Below are 18,896 nucleotides of genomic sequence, written 5' to 3' on the forward strand. Positions count from 1 at the left end.
GCAACATATAGGGACAGTCCCTACCCAACAGTGGGCTCACAGTCTAAAAGGGGGAGACAGAGAACAAAACCAAACATACCAACAAAATAAAATAAATAGAATAGATATGTACAAGTAAAATAAATAAATAAATATGTACAAACATATATACATATATACAGGTGGGGAAGGGAAGGAGGTAAGATGGGGGATCTTAATAATGATCTATAATCTATAATAATTAATTAATAATTTTAATAATAATAATGGCATTTGTTAAGCACTCACTATGTGCAAAGCACTGTTCTAAGCACTGGGGGGGATACAAGGTGATCAGGTTGTCCCACGGGGGGCTCACAGTCTTAATCCCCATTTTACAGATAAGGTAATTGAGGCTTAGAGAAGCAAAGTGACTTGCCCCAAGTCACACAGCTGACATTTGATGGAGGCGGGATTTGAACCCATGGCCTCTGACTCCAAAGCCCGGGCTCTTTCCACTGAGCCACGCTGCTTCCCAGTCTCGCGGGCCCAAATAATAATAATAATAATGATGGCATTTGTTAAGCGCTTACTATGTGCAAAGCACTGTTCTAAGCACTGGGGGGATACAAGGTGATCAGGTTGTCCCACGTGGGGCTCACAGTCTTAATCCCCGTTTTACAGATAAGGTAACTGAGGCGTAGAGAAGTGAACTGACTTGCCCCAAGTCAGCTGACATTTGGCGGAGGCGGGATTCGAACCCATGGCCTCTGACTCCAAAGCCCGGGCTCTTTCCACTGAGCCATGCTGCTTCCCAGTCTCGCGGGCCCAAATAATAATAATAATAATGGTATTTGTTAAGCGCTTACTATGTGCAAAGCACTGTTCTAAGCACTGGGGGATACAAGGTGATCAGGTTGTCCCACATGGGGCTCACAGTCTTAATCCCCGTTTTACAGATAAGGTAACTGAGGCTTAGAGAAGTGAAGTGACTTGCCCCAAGTCACACAGCTGACATTTGACGGAGGCGGAATTTGAACCCATGGCCTCTGACTCCAAAGCCCGGGCTCTTTCCACCGAGCCACGCTGCTTCCCAGTCTCGCGGGCCCAAATAATAATAATAATAATGGTATTTGTTAAGCGCTTACTATGTGCAAAGCACTGTTCTAAGCACTGGGGGATACAAGGTGATCAGGTTGTCCCACATGGGGCTCACAGTCTTAATTCCTGTTTTACAGATGAGGTAACTGAGGCTTAGAGAAGTGAAGTGACTTGCCCAAAGTCACACAGCTGACACATTTGGCGGAGGCGGGATTTGAACCCATGGCCTCTGACTCTAAAGCCCGGGCTCTTTCCACTGAACCACGCTGCTTCCCAGTCTCGCGGGCCCAAATAATAACAATAATAATGGCATTTGTTAAGCGCTTACTATGTGCAAAGCACTGTTCTAAGCACTGGGGGCACACAAGGTGACTGTGAGCCCACTGTTGGGTAGGGACCGTCTTTATATGTTTCCAATTTGTACTTCCCCAGCGCTTAGTACAGTGCTCTGCACATAGTAAGAGCTCAATAAATACGATTGATGATGATCAGGTTGTCCCACGTGGGGCTCCCAGTCTTAATCCCCGTTGTACAGATGAGGGAATTGAGGCTTAGAGAAGTGAAGTGACTTGCCCCAAGTCACAGAGCTGACATTTGGCGGAGGCGGGATTCGAACCCACGGCCTCTGACTCCACAGCCCGGCCTCTTTCCACTGAGCCACGCCGCTTCCCGGCCTGGCAGGCCCCAACGTCGGTGGCGTCTAGTTGGACAAGGAGGGCCCCCCCCCTGGCGGTCGATCAGGGGCATTGATTGGGCGGTTCCGTCCCCCGAGCCCCGCCGGGCCCCGCCCCGCCCGCGGATGACGTCACGAACGTGCGCGCCCCCGACCCCGCCCCCGCCCCCGCCCTCGGGGCCGCGCCGGCACGTGCGGCTACCGTCCGTGCGGCCTGCCTGTCCCCGGCTCATCATCAGTCGTATTTATTGAGCGCTTACTGTGTGCAGAGCACTGGACTAAGCGCTCCTCCCCGGCTCCCCCGCGGCCATGGTGCGCAGCGGGCTAAGGCTGCAGAAGGTACGTGGCGCCGGACGGCCCCCTCCACCACACCCCTCCCATCCGTCCTTTCCTCTCCGTCCAAACTGCAACCACCTTCATGATGATGATAATAATAATAATAATAATGGTATTTATTAAGCGCTTACTATGTGCAAAGCACTGTTCTAAGCGCTGGGGAGGTGACAAGGTTGATCAGGTTGACCCCCGGGGGGCTCGCAGTTTTAATCCCCGTTTTACAGATGAGGGAACTGAGGCCCAGAGAAGTGAAGTGACTTGCCCAAAGTCACACAGCTGAGCCGGGATTTGAACCCATGACCTCTGACTCCAAAGCACTGTTCTAAGCGCCGGGGAGGTGACAAGGTTGATCAGGTTGTCCCCCGGGGGACTCGCAGTTTTAACCCCCATTTTACAGATGAGGGAACTGAGGCACAGAGAAGTGAAGTGACTTGCCCAAAGTCACACAAGCCGACGGTTGGCAGAGCCGGGATTTGAAGCCTTGACCTCTGACTCCAAAGCACTGTTCTAAGCGCCGGGGAGGTGACAAGACTGATCACGTTGTCCCCCGGGGGGCTCACAGTTTTAACCCCCATTTTACAGATGAGGGAACTGAGGCCCAGAGAAGTGAAGTGACTTGCCCAAAGTCACACAAGCTGACAGTTGGCAGAGCCTGGATTTGAACCCATGACCTCTGACTCCAAAGCACTGTTCTAAGCGCCAGGGAGGTGACAAGGTGATCAGGTTGTCCCCCGGGGGGCTCACAGTCTTCATCCCCATTTTACAGATGAGGGAACTGAGGCCCAGAGAAGGGAAGTGACTTGCCCAAAGTCACACAGCTGACAGTTGGCAGAGCCGGGCTTTGAACCCATGACCTCTGACTCCAAAGCCCGGGCTCTTTCCACTGAGCCACGCCGCTTCTCTGATGATGATGATGATAGCATTTATTTATTAAGCGCTTACTATGGGCAAAGCACTGTTCCAAGCGCCGGGGAGGTTACAAGGTGATGAGGTTGGCCCACTGGGGGCTCACAGTCTTAATCCCCATTTTCCAGATGAGGGAACTGAGGCCCAGAGAAGTGAAATGACTTGCCCAAAGGCACACAGCTGACAATTGGTAGAGGCGGGATTTGAACCCTTGACCTCTGACTCCAAAGCCCGTACCCTTTCCACTGAGCCACAGTGCTAATCCAGCCCCTCACTGGGTCCTGCCTAGGTGACTACTTCCCTAGCGCTTAGTACAGTGCTCTGCACACAGTAAGTGCTTAATAAAGATGATTGAATGAATGAATCAGACTCCTTGCTGACCTTTCATTCATTCATAGAGAAGCAGCTTGGCTCAGTGGAAAGAGCCCGGGCTTTGCAGTCAGTGGTCGTGGGTTCAAATCCTGGCTCTGCCATTTGTCAGCTGTGTGACTTTGGGCAAGTCACTTCACTTCTCTAAGCCTCAGTTACCTTATCTGTAAAATAGGGATGAAGACTGGGAGCCCCACGTGGGACAACCTGATCACCTTGTATCTCCCCCAGCACTTAGAACAGTGCTTGGCACATAGTAAGCGCTTAACAAATACCAACATTATTATTATTATTATTCATAGAGAAGCAGCTTGGCTCAGTGGAAAGAGCACGGGCTTTGGAGTCAGAGGTCATGGGTTCAAATCCAGGCTCCTCCAATTGTCAGCTGTGTGACCTTGGGCAGGTCATTTAACGTCTCTGTGCCTCAGTTACCTCATCTGGAAAATGGGGATTAAGATTGTGAGCCCCACATGGGACAACCTGATCGCCTTGTATCCCCCCCAGCGCTTAGAACAGTGCTTTGCACATAGTAAGCGCTTAACAAATGCCATTATTATTATTATTCAGTCGCATTTACTGAGCACTTACTGTGTGCAGAGCACTGTACTAAGCGTTTGGGAAGTACAAGTTGGCAACCTATAGAGACGGTCCCCACCCAACAACGTGCTTACAGTCTAGAAGGGGGAGACAGACAACGAAACAAGTAGACAGGTGTCAGTGCCATCAGAATAAATAAAATTATTGCTGTATACACGCTATTAATGTAATAAATATGTACAAATATACACAAGTGCTGTGGAGAGGGAGGAGGAGGAGAGGAAAAGGGGGAATCAGTCTGGGCCCTCTCAACCTCCTGCCTCTTCAGAGAAGCATCGTGGCTCAGTGGAAAGAGTGCGGGCTTGGGAGTCAGAGGTCATGGGTTCGAATGCCGCCTCCCCCACATGTCTGCTATGTGACCTTGGGCAAGTCACTTCACTTCTGTGTGCCTCAGTTCCCTCATCTGTAAAATGGGGATTAAGACTGTGAGCCCCACATGGGACAACCTCATCTCTTTGTGTTCCCCCCAGCGCTTAGAACACTGCTTTGCACATAGTAAGCGCTTAACAAATACCAACATTATTATTATTATTATTATTCCCACTCCAGTCCACACTTCACTCTGCCACCCCGATCATTTTTCTACACAAGCGTTCAGGTCACGTCACCGCCACTCCTCAGAAAACTCCAGGGTTTTCCCATCCACCTCCGTATGGAACAAAAATTCCTCTCCCTTGGCTTTAAAGCAGTCCTTGCCCCCTCCTACTTCACCTCGCTCCTCTCCTCCCACAACCCAGCCCGCAAACTTCGTTCGTGGCTTAGTGGCACCAACCCCGGGCGTGGGAGTCGGAGGATGTAAGCTCTAATCCCGACTCTGCCACTTGTCTGCCGTGTGGCCTTGGGGAAGCCACTTAACTTCTCTGTGCCTCAGTTACCTCATCCGTAAAATGGAAATTAAGACTGTGAGCCCCACGTGGGACAAATCGATTACCTTGTGTCTACTCCAGCGGTTTAGAGCCGTGCTTGGCACATAGTAAGAGCTCCCTCCCTCCTCAAATCCCACAGACAGTTGACTCTCCCCACCCTCAGAGCCTTTTCAAGGGTTCTCTTCCTCCCTTCAAAGCCCAACTGAGAGCTCACCTCCTCCAGGAGGCCTTTCCAGACTGAGCCCCCCCCCCCTTTTCCCTCTCCTCCTCCTCCCCCCCACACCGTCCCTTCCCTTCCTCTGCCCTACCCCCTTCCCCTCCCCAAAGCACTTGTATATATTTATTACTCGATTTTATTTGTATATATTTATTACCCTAGTTTATTAATGATGTGTATATAGCTATAGTTCTATTTATTCTGATGGTATTGACACCTGTCTACTTGTTTTGTTTTGTTGTCTGTCTCCCCTGTTGTTGGGTAGGTACCGTCTCTATATGTTGCTGATTTGTACTTCCCAGGCGCCTAGTACAGTGCTCTGCACACAGCAAGCGCTCAATAAATATGATTGAATGAATGAATCTCCTCCAAGAGGCCTTTCCTGACTAAACTCCCCCTTTCCTCTTCTCCCGTTCCCTTTGTTCTTCCCCCGCTCCCAGCCGCACAGCACTTAGGTACAGATCTGTAATTTATTTATATTAATGCCTGGTGCCCCCCACCCCCACCCCGTAAGCTCGTTGTGGGCAGGGAATGTGTCTGTTTATTGTTGTATTGTACAAACTGGGAATAAGTTAGATTGTGAGCCCCCTGTGGGAAAGGGACTGTGACATTACCTTGTATCTGGTTTCAAAACCTTATATCTGTCGCTTAACAGATAGTAAGGGCTTTCTACCTGTTACAATTAGTGTTATATTGTTATTAATAATTCTAAGAGCCCAAATTCTCCATTGGTGCTTTTTGCTGCTTGAAGCATTGAGAAATCGGGCAAGTAATTCTAAAAGCACTCGGGGCTCTTCTAAAGGGTTAGGATATTCCAAAAATCCACATTGAGACCGTTATCCCTCTTGAGAACAGGTTATTCTTGCTTTCAAAACTAAGAACCGAGTGGGGCCTTTGTGAGCCTACTTGTGTTCTTAATTTTAATTCAGTAAAATGAATTCCCTTTTTTTTTTGCCCCACAGCATGGAAACTTCATCGATAACCTGAGACTCTTCACCCAAGGAGGAACTGGGGGGATGGGTTACCCGCGATTAGGCGGAGAAGGTGGGAAAGGGGGTGATGTATGGGTTGTGGCCCAGAAGGGAATGACCTTGAAGAAAATAAAAGACCTGTATCCCCAAAAACGGTTCGTGGCAGAAAGAGGAGCGAACAGTCAGTAAGTACTTTGGTCTTGGACTACTGCCAGGCTCAAGGTTTTCTTGAGGGAAATCTCCAGTATTCAGCTTTTAAAATTTTTTTGTTAATGGTATTTGCTTTGCTCTTTGCTCCCGCCTCCAGCCCCACAGCACTTATGTGTATATCTCTAATTTTATGTATTTGTACTGATGTCTGTGCCCCCTGCCGCCCCAGTCTGTGAGCTCATTGTGTGCAGGGATTGTCACTGTTTATTGTTATATTGCACTTTCCCAAGTGCTTAGTACAGTGCTCTGCACATAGTAAGTGCTTAATAAATATGATTGAATGAATGAATGAACGTTTGATGCCTCTTTCCTCCGGGGCACTCCCCAGATGGCATTGGTGCCCCAGGCCACACCAGTGCCAGAGCCCAGGCCGGGAAAATGATGAGGACTTTGCTATCTTCCTCTTGCCGGTGGTCAAATGCTGCCCCCTGCTGGAATCAATCAATCAATCAATCGTATTTATTGAGCGCTTACTGTGTGCAGAGCACTGTACTAAGCGCTTGGGAAGTACAAGTTGGCAACATATAGAGACAGTCCCTACCCAACAGTGGGCTCACAGTCTAAAAGGGGGAGACAGAGAACAAAACCAAACATACTAACTAAATAAAATAAATAGAATAGATATGTACAAGTAAAATAAATAGAGTAATAAATATGTACAAACATATATACATATATACAGGTGCTGTGGGGCAGGGAAGGAGGTAAGATGGGGGGATGGAGAGGGGGAAGAGGGGGAGAGGAAGGAAGGGGCTCAGTCTGGGAAGGCCTCCTGGAGGAGCTGGCTCTCAGTAGGGCCTTGAAGGGAGGAAGAGAGCTAGCTTGGCGGATGGGCAGAGTGAGGGCATTCCAGGCCTAGGGGATGACGTAGGCCAGGGGTCGATAGCGGGACAGGCAAGAACGAGGCACGAGGAAGGTAGGAGGCAGCTAGGCCCTGCTGGCTTGCCCCTCCCTAGGTGGGGGGCTTCAAATGGTTTCTCCCTGCCTCCCACCCACAAGTAGCTGGAAATATACAAACATGCTTATGACCTACTGAGACCACAGACTGGGGGCATGGACCCATGTGCTTACACAAAGCTCAGGCTGTGCTACATCCTAGACCCATCTCCATGGAAGCAGACATACCTGCCCACACATGGGGCCAGGGGCGGGGAAGTGGGATTGCTGGGCCAGGGGAGGGAGAAGGCCAGGGATATTTGGGCTAGCAGAAGTGGGGAGTGGGAGGAAATCAGAGTGAGGGAATGTAGAGCTCTTCATCTGCTTCACTTGGAGGGAGGTAAAATAATAACGATGATGACGATGATGATTATGATATTTGTTAACCACTTACTATGTGCCAGGCACTGTGCTAAATGCTAGGGCAGATTTAAGTAAATCACGTTGGACACAGTCCCTGTCCTGCATGGGGCTCACAATCTTAATCCCCATTTTACAGCTAAAGTAACTGAGGCACAGAAGAGTTAATTGACTTGCCCAAGGCCACACAGCAGATAAGTGGCAGCATCACGATTAGAACCCATAACCACCTGATTCCCTGGCCCGGGCTCTATCTACTATGCCATTCTGCTTCCTGGGAGGCTTTCCCACTAGTATTGTCCGAAAGTTATGTCATGCCAGCCCCCTGAGTGAGCTGAACACAGCTGGCTGCATTCTGACTTCTCTGTGTTGGTCAGGGTCGTTGGGCTTTGTGATTGAGAGAAGGAGCTGAATATATTCCCCAAGTCCACTGGCTACTGCATTTGCTTCAGAATTTTAGAGTGTGTTTTCATCAAAATTTCCTTGTGCTCTTAATGCAGTTTCCACCACAGGTAAAGTTTAGCTCATCAGGGAAGCCCAGCCTGCAGGACTCTCCTCTTGCCTCAGGGAGACCGTGTTGCCAGGAGGCAGATGCAGAGGGGTCTTGGGGGGGCTGGTCACCCCGATCAGCCAGAGGCAGTCCAGCACTCTACTTTGGGAGATGTTTTCCTGGGATTTTCTGCTTTTGTTGAAAGAGGGTCTTTAACTCAGTTTTTTTGATGCTTTTCTCTTTTCTTGTAGGGTTCGGGCATTGAAAGGTCAGAAAGGAAAGGACCGAGCCATCCCTGCCCCTGTGGGCATTTCAGTAACCGATGAAAACGGCAGAGTTATTGGTGAGAGTCTTGCAGTGTTTCCCAAGGATCTGAGTGCATTTTAGGGGTCCCAGCAGGAACAGGACAGGCAGGGACAAGAAAACACTGGTGGCGCTGCGCAAACCACCAGCATTGGAACCTCCCCGTCCCCATAGGCTGTCCTGTCGGTCACCAGGTCTCAGCCTGAGGCTAATCTGTCACTCCCAATGGGATGCCCCACCATCATGGATGGGGCTGGGCTGGGGAAGCGGCGTGGCTCAGGGGAAAGAGCACGGGCTTTGGAATCACAGGTCATGGGTTCAAATCCTGACTCCACCACTTGTCAGCTGTGTGACTTTGGGCAAGTCACTTAACTTCACTGTGCCTCAGTTACCTCATCTGTAAAATGTGGATTAGGACTCTGAGGGACAACCTGATCACCTTGTAACCTCCCCAGCGCTTAGAACAGTGCTTTGCACATAGTAAGTGCTTAATAAATGCCATTATTATTATTACTCTGTGTGAGTGGTCTATCTGAGGGCCATGTGCAAACTTGGAACGGTCCCAGGCTCACCTGCTCTCCTAACTTCGGTCATGCTATGACCTCGGAGTGCAGGGCCATGGGTCCCACTTCACCCACTGGCCCATGGCTACCTTCTGTGAGAGAGTGGAAGCTCCTCATGGACAGGCAACTTATCTGATGCTTTTCTTGTTCTTTCCCAAGGATTTAGTACAGTGCTGTGCGCGCTGTAAGTACTGTAACCGGAGCCCCCCCCCCGTGCTGTCCCCTATCTTTTATGATAGGGGTTATTGCATTCTTGGGGGGCTTTATTCTGTGGTGGTATACACTAACATGAGATCACTTTTCCCAAAATGACAATTTAGAATAATAATTACAATAATTGTATTTGTAAAGCACTTACTGTGTGCCAAAGTACTGTGCAAAGCCTGGGAGTCAAAAGGTCATGGGTTCTAATCCAGGCTCTGCCACTTGACTGCTGTATGATCCTGGGCAAGTCACTTCATTTCTCAGTGCTTCAGTAAAATGGGGATTGAGACTGTGAGGTCCACGTGGGACAGGGACCCAATTTATATGTATCCACCTCAGTGCTTAATACAGTGCCTGGCACATAGTAAGAACTTAACAAATACCATCATCATTATTACTATCATTATTATTATCTCCATACAAGATCATCAGGTTGGATATGATCCCTGTCCCAGATGGAGCTCACAGTCCAAGGGAAGGGAGAACAGACACTCAATCTCCATTTTGCAGATGAACCTAGAAGGCAGTGGCCAAATCATGGTATGGTCTTGATTCTGAAAACATTAATCTCTCTCTCTCTTTTAGGAGAACTCAACAAAGACAAAGACAAAGTTCTAGTTGCTCAGGGAGGTCTTGGTGGCTGCTTGTTTTCAAATTTCCTACCCCTGAAAGGCCAGAAAAGGATTATTATCCTTGATCTAAAGCTGATAGCCGATATAGGCCTAGTGGGGTAAGTACAGTTTACACCTTTAAGTGAATATTTGCACTGAACCTGGAGCATTTAGATATAAATTTAGGCAGTTCCAAGTACATGCGGCAATAGAGTGGGACCAGAAAGGGAATGGAGAAATGGGAAAGGGACTTCAGAAGCATTTCCAGAGTTTTAATTAAGTGCCCAGTACCCAGGCCGCAGGAGCCCACATTCCCACCAGCCCCTGTTTTACAGAAACTCTCCTGAGCCACCTTCTCTCTCCCTTTGGGAAGTGGGAGTTAGTCTCAGATTTCCTCTCTGTCCTGTTGGGAACTGTCTTCTCCTTCCCTTAGACTCAGTGATTCAGAAGATGCTTGGGGTCCAGAAATGTTCCTTCTGAGCAGTGTGAGATTTTCCTGTGTGGAGTTGCTCAAATAAGGGCCATTGGCTCTAGACTGTAAGATCATTGTGGGCAGGGAACATTTATATCAACTCTATTGTATTGTACTTGCTCAAGTGCTTAGTACAGTGCTCTGCACGTAGTAAAGCTCTCAATAAATATCAGTGATTGATTGGCCCATTTATGTAAACGTCACATATAACCCCGGTTCCGCCAAGTATGTGCTGTGTCACCTTGAGCAAGTCACTTAACTTCTGTGCCTCAGTTACCTCACCTGTAAAACAGAGATTAAAAGTGCGAGCCCCATGTGGGACAGGGACAATGTCCTACCTGAGCCTACTCCAGCACTTACAACAGTGCTGGGTACATACTAAGTGCTTAACAAGTACCGTAATTATTATTATTACATATGAAGACCCTGTTGTTCTTGTTCCCAATTGTGGTCTTTTGGCAGCTAGACAGTGAGATCTGTAGAAACTGGAAGACAGGTTGTCTTGTTAGGATATTTTACTCATTCTCCACAAGACAGGGCATAGGGTTTGGGACTGTGAGCCACCCCACTCAGTCCCCTCATCCTCCCAGCTAGTACCCCAAAACTCAGTGTTCTTATTGACAGCACTCCAGCTTGTAAGTCCTACAGCGGTAGCTGGAAGCAGCAGAACCTGTCCAGGAATGTTTACCTACCATGAGTCCTCCCAGAGAACCACAACAGACTGCAAGTTGGGCCAGCCTTGCATGCTGTGCCAACTCGCACTCAGAGCATGTCCTCTTCCAGTTGCTCCAGACGAATAATGTATTAGGTAGCAAAAGCATTCCTACTCACAGAGAGACCTGGTCGCCAGGCAATACCCTAGTAATGCTTCCACTGAGATCAGAAAGGCAAGATGCATTGATTAGTGCAGAGTCTGTTGAACCCATAGACAAGAAGCATGACCAAGTGAAACTTGGGAAAGGAGAGTTTTTGTATTTCTGTGACTTGATAGGCAACCACTGGGACCCCCTCCCTGTTTGTTCTCTGTTCTCCTTTGAGTTTGTGCTCTTATTGCTCTGTTTGCACAAACACTTTTGTCACTGTCAGGCAAAACCAGACATGTCACTGAGAAAAGTTCAGCAAGTTGAGTTGCCCATTCAGAGATTCAAGAACAGTTGTGATTTGATCTTCAAAGGGTGTTGAAGGGGTTAACGAATGTCAGCCATGAACAAGAGGAAACGATGTACTTTCTAGAAAAAAATAGGCACTCAGAAATATTTTATGGTCATTTCATCCCGCCTCATTGCTAAGTCTCCCTTTGTAGTTTTGTGTGCAGGAAGAATATGGGGATATGTTTACTAAATCCACAGAAATTTCTTAGACTCTACCAAGTTCCAGCTTTATAAATCCATTCATACTGCCCTGGGCAATTCTCCAAGATGCTGAATTCCAAGCATCAGCCAAGACAATGGACGTGGTCAAACCAGGGCACCGTGATTGGTTCGGCCCAAATGACTTGGAGAGAGGAAGTCTATTTACAGTGATTACTCCAGTATGACCTGGTAGCACCCCAAGACTCAGACAAGTGAGGTGCTCAGAAACCCATGTCACAGCATGCATTTCAAGTTGGGGGCGTGCACGACAGGTGGTGGGATGCCAAGGTGGAAGAGATCTGATCATGGGTTGAGCCCATAGATCATGGGTTCTAATCCCGGTTCCACCACTTGTCAGCTCTGTGACTTTGGGCAGGGATTTAACTTCTCTGTGCCTCAGTTACCTCATCTGTAAAACGGGGATTAAGACTGTGAGCCCCATGTGGGACAACCTGATCACCTTGTATCGCCCAGTGCTTAGAACAGTGCTTTGCACATAGTAAGCGCTTAAGAAATGCCATCATTATTATTATTATTATTATTATCTGAGGCTAAGCAGCTCATTAGGAAACCAAAAACTTCTACCCATAGTAAAAGGTGTTGTTTGGCCGCGCGCATGCCATCATGACACCTAGGAAGGATGAAGATGGCAGGGTTCCAGCCTCATCACAGACCAAGAAGGAATCCTAAAGACAATTGAATGAATGAAGTGGAAACAAGCTTTCAGTGTTCTCAAGACATCTACTACTATTCAACACTGACAAAACCTTCCAACATATGCAGAGGTGACTCACATCCCAATGATTGGGGAAGCCACCATAGCATTCAGAGCCATGAGAAATCATAAAGCACCTGGCCCCACCAATGCCCTGCCCGCTGAACTCTACACACTTGGAGGGAATGCCCTGCCTCAATCCTTCCCCAGGTTGTCTCTCAACCCAGGGACTCCTGATGCCATCACCATATTCAAGAGAGGTCAGACAGTTGCCTCAGTTATCGAGGCGTCTTGTTCCTCTCTATTTCCAAAATGATCCTAGAAAGAGCCCTCCTGGCTGCTGAGGAATACTGTTGACCCATGTGCTCCAGGAATCGCAGTTTGGCTTCAGATCACAACGTGGTACGGGTGTCCATGACATTTGCTGTGGGAGAAGGCTTTTGTGAATACCATGGACTGCCAGAAAACCAAACGTGGATTTTGTAGCACATTAAACCAAAGTGGTCTTTGGAAGGCCAAATGACTCGACTTAGATTAGCATATTTTGGGCACATAATCAGGAGGACTTATTCTCTGGAGAAGACGCTAATGCTAGGAAAAGTCCAGGGAAACTGTGGGAGAGGCAGACAGGCAGCTAGATGGATAGAGACCATAACAACAATAATGGAAGAACCTTTAGAAAGGTTGTGGATTATGCCAGAGGACAGGACGTTCTGGAGAAAGTATATCCATGGAGTCACTATGAATTGGAAATAATAATAATAATGATGGCATTTGTTAAGCGCTTACTATGTGCAAAGCACTGTTCTAGGCGCTGGATGGCACTTAATAAACGGGAAAGAGCACCAACACTTTGACCCAGTTTTCATAGACTTTACCAAAGCATTTTGTCTCATCCATAGATCTGGACTCTGGAAACTACTGAGCAAATTGGGCTGCCCTGGAAAATTTTATATTATATTTATGTTATACGCCTACGGTGTGTCAAGCACTATTCTAAGCACTAGGGTAGATACAAGTTAACCAGTCTCTGTTCCACAGGGGATTCACAGTCTAAGTGGGAAGAAGAAAAGATCAGCTATTGAATCCCCATTTTAAGTCAAGCAGCTTGCCCAAGTTCACCCAGCAGACAATGGGCAGAGCCACGCTCTTTCCATTAGACCACACTGTTTCTCTTTCAGATTCCCAAATGCTGGGAAATCTTCTTTGCTGAGTAAGGTGTCACATGCCCACCCTGACATTGCAGATTATGCGTGTAAGTACAAACACCTGGCTTGAATCGATGTGGTAATGGCCCTTTCTCCACTTGGGGTGGAGGTGAAATGGGCTCTGAGCTTGCCCTGCCAGGGACTAGGGGGGAGGGAGTGGTCGTCCACCTCATCTGTCCTTCCAAGGCCACGGACTCATTGTCCTGCTCGGTCCGGAGCTGTGGCTTTAGCTGGGCATGAGGAGGGAGGGAAGCTGGGTGTGGAAAATACTCTTGGACATAAAGCCGTCCAGTGCCGTATCCAGGGATGGGAGTCAGGCCGACTGAAAACTGGACTGTCACTGTGGTGCAAAACTGGACAACTGGCCTCTTTATTGACAGTATTATATTCTTAATATCATTTAGTATGAATATAATTAATACTATAAAATGACGATGGAAAGGGGTGGGAATCCTACTGGAAGTGTAGAATTGTGTGAGATCACTGCTTTTGTCACAGGAGTGCGCTACAAATTTGGGAAGAAGGAGAGGGTGCAGAATGTAAAGAGAAGCAGTTAGTTTAAAAAAGTAAACCCAAGGAAATTGGGGGAGGTGGGTACAGAGTGACCTAAGATTCTCTCCATCGTGCAATTGTAAGTGTGCCTTCTGACGAGGGCCCATGTTGCTCTCTGTCCTCCTGACTCCTCAGCCACTGCTGCTCGCACACAGTGCCTCCACGGGATCCCAGTCAGTCAGTCAATCGTATTTATTGGGCACTTACAGTGTGCAGAGCAAATCCATTTTGCAGAGCACTGTACTAAGCACTTGGGAGAGTACAGTGTAACAATGAACAGACTCATTCCCTGCTCACATTGAGCTTGCAGACTAGAAGGGGAGACAGGCGTTAATATAAATAAATGACAGATATGTTCATAAGTGCAGTGGGGCTGGAAGTGGGGAGAAGCAAAGGGGGCAAGTCAGGGCGACATAGAAGGGAGTGGGAGAGGAGGAAAATAGGGTTTAGTCAGGGAAGGCCTTTTGGAGGAGTCCCAGGATGTAAGGCGGCTGATAGACACACCTGTCATACAAGTAGGCACAAATGTTACTCTATTTCTTTCTTGTATTTTTTAGTTACCACAATAAAACCTGAATTGGGGAAGATCATGTTCCCAGACTACAAGCAGGTAAGTGTGGGAATCATTTGAGGAGGAAAATGTCAGCCAGGTGGGCCAGCCATCACTTTTATCTCCTGGCATAGTCCTTCTTTCAGATCTCTTCATAGGTGAAGCTAGGCGTTTTTCAAATGCACTGACGAAGGAACTTGGGTTTTGTTAGATCTCAGTGGCCGATCTTCCGGGTTTGATTGAAGGAGCGCACATGAACCTAGGGATGGGTCACCGGTTCCTCAAGCACGTGGAGAGGACGAAGCAGCTGCTCTTTGTTGTGAGTTAATTCCCCACTCAGATGGGTCCCCTAAGCCTAGTAACTGGACCCAGTGGAATCCCCCACTTCCAGAATAATAATAATAATAATAATAATAAAATGAGAAGCAGCATGGCCTAGTGGGTGGAGTTTGGGCCTGGGAGTCAGAAGGTCATGGGTTCTAATCCCGGCTCTGCCACTTGTCTGCTGTGTGGCTTTAGGCAAGTCACTTCACTTCTCTGGGCCTCAGTTACCTCATCTGTAAAATGGGGAGCAAGATTGTGAGCCCTATGCGGGACAGGGGCTACGTCCAACCCAATTTACTTGTATCCACCCCAGCTCTTAGTACAGTGCCTACCACACAGTAAGCACGTAACAAATACCATAATTATTATTACTAAGTGCTCAGGAGAGTACAGTATACCAGAGTTGGTAGACATCTTCCCTGCTTACCGGGAGTTTACAGTCTAAGCCGGAAAGCTAATGGTTTTCAGTCTCATTCTGCTACTATTTGTAGGTTGACGTCTCTGGATTTCAGCTCTCGTCCTATTCTCCGTTCAGAACTGCCTTTGAAACGATCGCTCTGCTCACCAAGGTAGGGGGGCATCCCGTCCCAGGAGTGGCTGGCTCCAGTCCAGTGTAGTTATTTAACTCGTTATTTCTGAAGTCACTTCAAGGTTGGCTTCCTTGACAATAAGTAGGATTATGGGCAGAGGGCGTAATGGCGTTGGCCCCCAGAGGAAAAAAAGTGTATCCGGGTCATTCTGGGTGTTTGTTTAAGGAGCTGGAGCTGTACCAGGAGGAGCTCCAGACAAAGCCCTCACTTCTTGTGATAAACAAAATGGATTTGCCAGACGCTGAAGAGAAATGTGAAGAGCTTCTGAACCAGCTGAAGGCTCCCAAAGGTAAACTAGATGCCCCAAATTTCTTTCCCAGATTTCATTCATTAGCAGAGAAATCTATTCTGGGAACCTGTTAGGCCTCCCATATGAAATGTTGTTACTGAACAATTAAAAATATATTTTGTGCTTGAATGTCCCATTGTGCAGAGGGAAGCTTCAGGAAACTGGCAGTACTGGTTAAACGTGGGTGTGTGAAGGATGTCCCTGCCTCTTGCCAAGAGCTGATGGTGAGGGATCCTTGCTCTGGCTGCATTTGGGTGAATTCCATACTCAGGAGCCCAAGGAGAGATTTTCCCTTCTTGGCCTTCCTTCCTGGCTCCCTGGCCCTTTGATGAAGACGACTAGGGAGGTGGCAGCTCCAAATGCTGAAGCATCATGTCCTAGTGGAAAGAGCATTGGCCCAGGAGTCAGAGGACCAGGTTTCTTATCCTGGCTCTGCCCTCTGCTTGCCCTGTGACCCTGGGCAAGTCACTTCACTCTTCTGGGCCTCTGTTATCTCACCTGTAAAAATGAGAAAATGCCTGTTCTCCCTCCCCTTAGACTGTAAGCCCCGTGTGGGACAGGGACTACCTTATATCAGCACAGTGCTTGGCACACAGTAAATGTTTAACCAATACCACGGTTATTATTATTATTCCCCTGGAATCAGCACCTTTTGGCCGCCTCCAGGAATAGCTCACAGAAGGCCCAGCTGGCCTGCCGGTAGAGGCTAAGGAATGAAAGGGCAGAAGTCCTGGAATGTTTTTCCCTGGGGTTGATGATCATCTAATGGACGATGTTAGACATGCACAAACTTGTGAGCGCTGGGGGGTTCCCCCGACAGCAGCTGGTGCGCCTCGGGCCTGGGAACCTCAAGACCGGGAAACCAATGCCAAGGAACTGATTCCAGAGCTTGTGGCCTTTCCGGTGCCGAGCCGCAGCTCAGAGCACGCATCTGGCTTTGAGGGTGGCAGATGGGTGGCTGGCAGATGGGTTGCATTTTGCTGTGCCACTCTCAGCAGGGCTTTCTTTAGTGTCTTGTTGAAGGGACTGGCCCGAAGCTCTAAGCACAGACTGTGAGCCCACTGTTGGGTAGGGACTGTCTCTATATGTTGCCAACTTGTACTTCCCAAGCACTTAGTACAGTGCTCTGCACACAGTAAGCGCTCAATAAATACGATTGATTGATTGGTTAAGAGCTTCAGCCCAAATGCACTTGCGCCTACTGAGCTGAAAGCACGGCAGACCTTGCCTTCTGCATCATTAATGGTGGAGGGGAGGGGGCGGGAGATTTTAGAAAAGAAGCTGTGAAGTCTCCATGGAGATGGCTTGCACTGCACTTCTCATAGATCCAGCCTTGAATAAATCCAGTGAGATGACTCAGAGAGGCGCGCAAAGAAAAAAAGCAATGCCCCAGGAGTCTGGATGGCAATGCGAGCTGGGCCAATTGGCTTCCTGGCCCCTCTTTCTTGTTGCTGTCTCCCAATCATCCTTCCTCTGCATTCCATCGTCATCGATCGGACTACGGAATAGCTCAGAACAAGAATATTCTATTTGAACCTATTTGGCAGCCAGAGAAACCAATAAAAAACACAAAAGCCTCAATGCAAAAATGGGTCTGATAAGTTCTCTCTGTTGCTAGTGACAAAGTCCTATTTGGGGACAATAACAATAATAATACTAATGGTGTTTGCTAAGTGCTTACTCTATGTTAAGCACTGTACTGAGGGCTGGGCTAGATAAGAGATCATTAATTTGGGCATAGTCCATGTCCCACTTGGGGCTCACAGTCTCAGGGGAAGATGATCAGGAATTGAATCCCCATTTTACAGATGAGGAGAACTGAGCCCTAGGGAAGTTAAGTGACTTGCTCAAGATCACACAACAGGTAGGTGGCAGAGTCAAGGTTAGAAGCCAGATCGTCTTACTCTGGGACCCGTGCTCTTTCCTTTGGGCCATGCAGTTTCTCAAGAAGCCATGAGAAGCTAGAATGTCTAATTTGTTGGTTACATCACTGCTGCCCCTACTGTACCTCCCCCAGGGACACGGACAGGTCATGAGCAGTGCACTTTGTGTTTCAGAATTTCTGCACTCAATGGAGAGGGACATGGTGCCCACAAAACTTCCAGACTTCAAGCACATCGTGCCAGTGTCGGCCCTGATGGGTGAAGGGATAGAAGAGCTGAAGGTCTGCATCAGGAAATCTCTTGACGAAGAGGCCAGTGAGGGCCAGGAAGATGACCACGCAGACAGATTCCATAATTTACAGGCGACAAAATGAGTATTTAGAGCCGCGTCGTGTGGACCCACCCCAGCCAGGACAACTGGCAAGGCTGTAAAGTGAATCTGGCTGAATCGTGACCGTCGCTGTTGATGTTGACACTGGTGTATTTTTTTTTGCAGGCCAGTGGGGCAATCTCTGATAACTGATCATTGCTCCTTGACACATGTTCTTAATCAAAACTTCCTCTGGGCTAAAGGAACCCATCCTTGAGCTAGAGGTGGAAGCAATAAGTCAATCACTGGTATTTATTGAGTGCTTACTGTGAACAGAGCACTGTACTAAGCACTTGAGAGAGTACAATAATCAGTCGTTGCTTTGTGCAAAGCAACTGTTCTATTAATCAGTGGTACTGAGTGCTTATTATGTACACAGCACTGTACTAAGTGCGTAGGAGAGTACAATATAACAATACAACAGAGTTGGTAGACCCATTCTCTGACCACGAGGAGCTTACAGTCTAGAGGGGGAGACAGGCATTAATATAAATAAATAAATTACAGATATGTACATAAATGCTGTGTGGCTGAGAGTGGGTACAGATCCAAGTGCATAGGCGAAGCAGAAGGGAGAGGGACCTCGGGAAAAGAGGGCTTAATTGAAGAAGGCCTCTTCATGAAGATGTGATTTTAGTAAGGATTTAAAGGTGGGGTGGGTCATGGTCTGTTGGATAGGGAGGAGGAAGGAGTTCCTGGTCAGACGAGGGATGAGGGAAAAGGTTGACCGGCGATATAAATGAGGTCGAAGCACAGTAAGCAAGCTGGCGTTAGAGGAGCGAAATGCTCGGACTGGGCTGCAGTTGGAAATTCTTGAGGCAAGGCAGGACGGAGCAAACTGATTAGTACTTTCAAGCCGATGGTAAGGTGTTTCTTTGGTGTGGAGGTAGATGGGCAACCACTGGATGGTTCTTGAGAAA

The 18,896-nt window shown here is 48.1% G+C and overlaps 1 protein-coding gene across 3 annotated transcripts; it reads left to right on the plus strand.

Moving 5' to 3' along the window:
• Positions 1 to 1,933: 1,933 nt before the first annotated feature.
• GTPBP10 (GTP binding protein 10) lies at positions 1,934 to 18,287 on the plus strand. Of its 3 annotated transcripts, XM_038742407.1 has the most exons (11): positions 1,934 to 2,071; positions 5,986 to 6,179; positions 8,242 to 8,333; positions 9,646 to 9,790; positions 13,392 to 13,465; positions 14,528 to 14,580; positions 14,732 to 14,839; positions 15,336 to 15,413; positions 15,600 to 15,723; positions 15,868 to 15,947; positions 17,049 to 17,135. In XM_038742407.1, exons 1-11 carry the CDS (start codon positions 2,042 to 2,044, stop codon positions 17,058 to 17,060), a joined length of 990 nt encoding a protein of 329 aa, XP_038598335.1. In that variant the 5' UTR covers positions 1,934 to 2,041; the 3' UTR covers positions 17,061 to 17,135. The 3 variants fall into 3 exon arrangements, with proteins under 3 accessions (XP_038598335.1, XP_038598330.1, XP_038598327.1); XM_038742402.1 differs by lacking the exons at positions 15,868 to 15,947; positions 17,049 to 17,135 and adding an exon at positions 17,781 to 18,287; XM_038742399.1 differs by lacking the exon at positions 15,868 to 15,947 and having other exon boundaries at positions 17,049 to 17,295.
• Positions 18,288 to 18,896: the final 609 nt, after the last annotated feature.

Source organism: Tachyglossus aculeatus, chromosome 2 (assembly GCF_015852505.1).
Source record: "Tachyglossus aculeatus isolate mTacAcu1 chromosome 2, mTacAcu1.pri, whole genome shotgun sequence".
Classification (NCBI taxonomy): domain Eukaryota; kingdom Metazoa; phylum Chordata; class Mammalia; order Monotremata; family Tachyglossidae; genus Tachyglossus; species Tachyglossus aculeatus.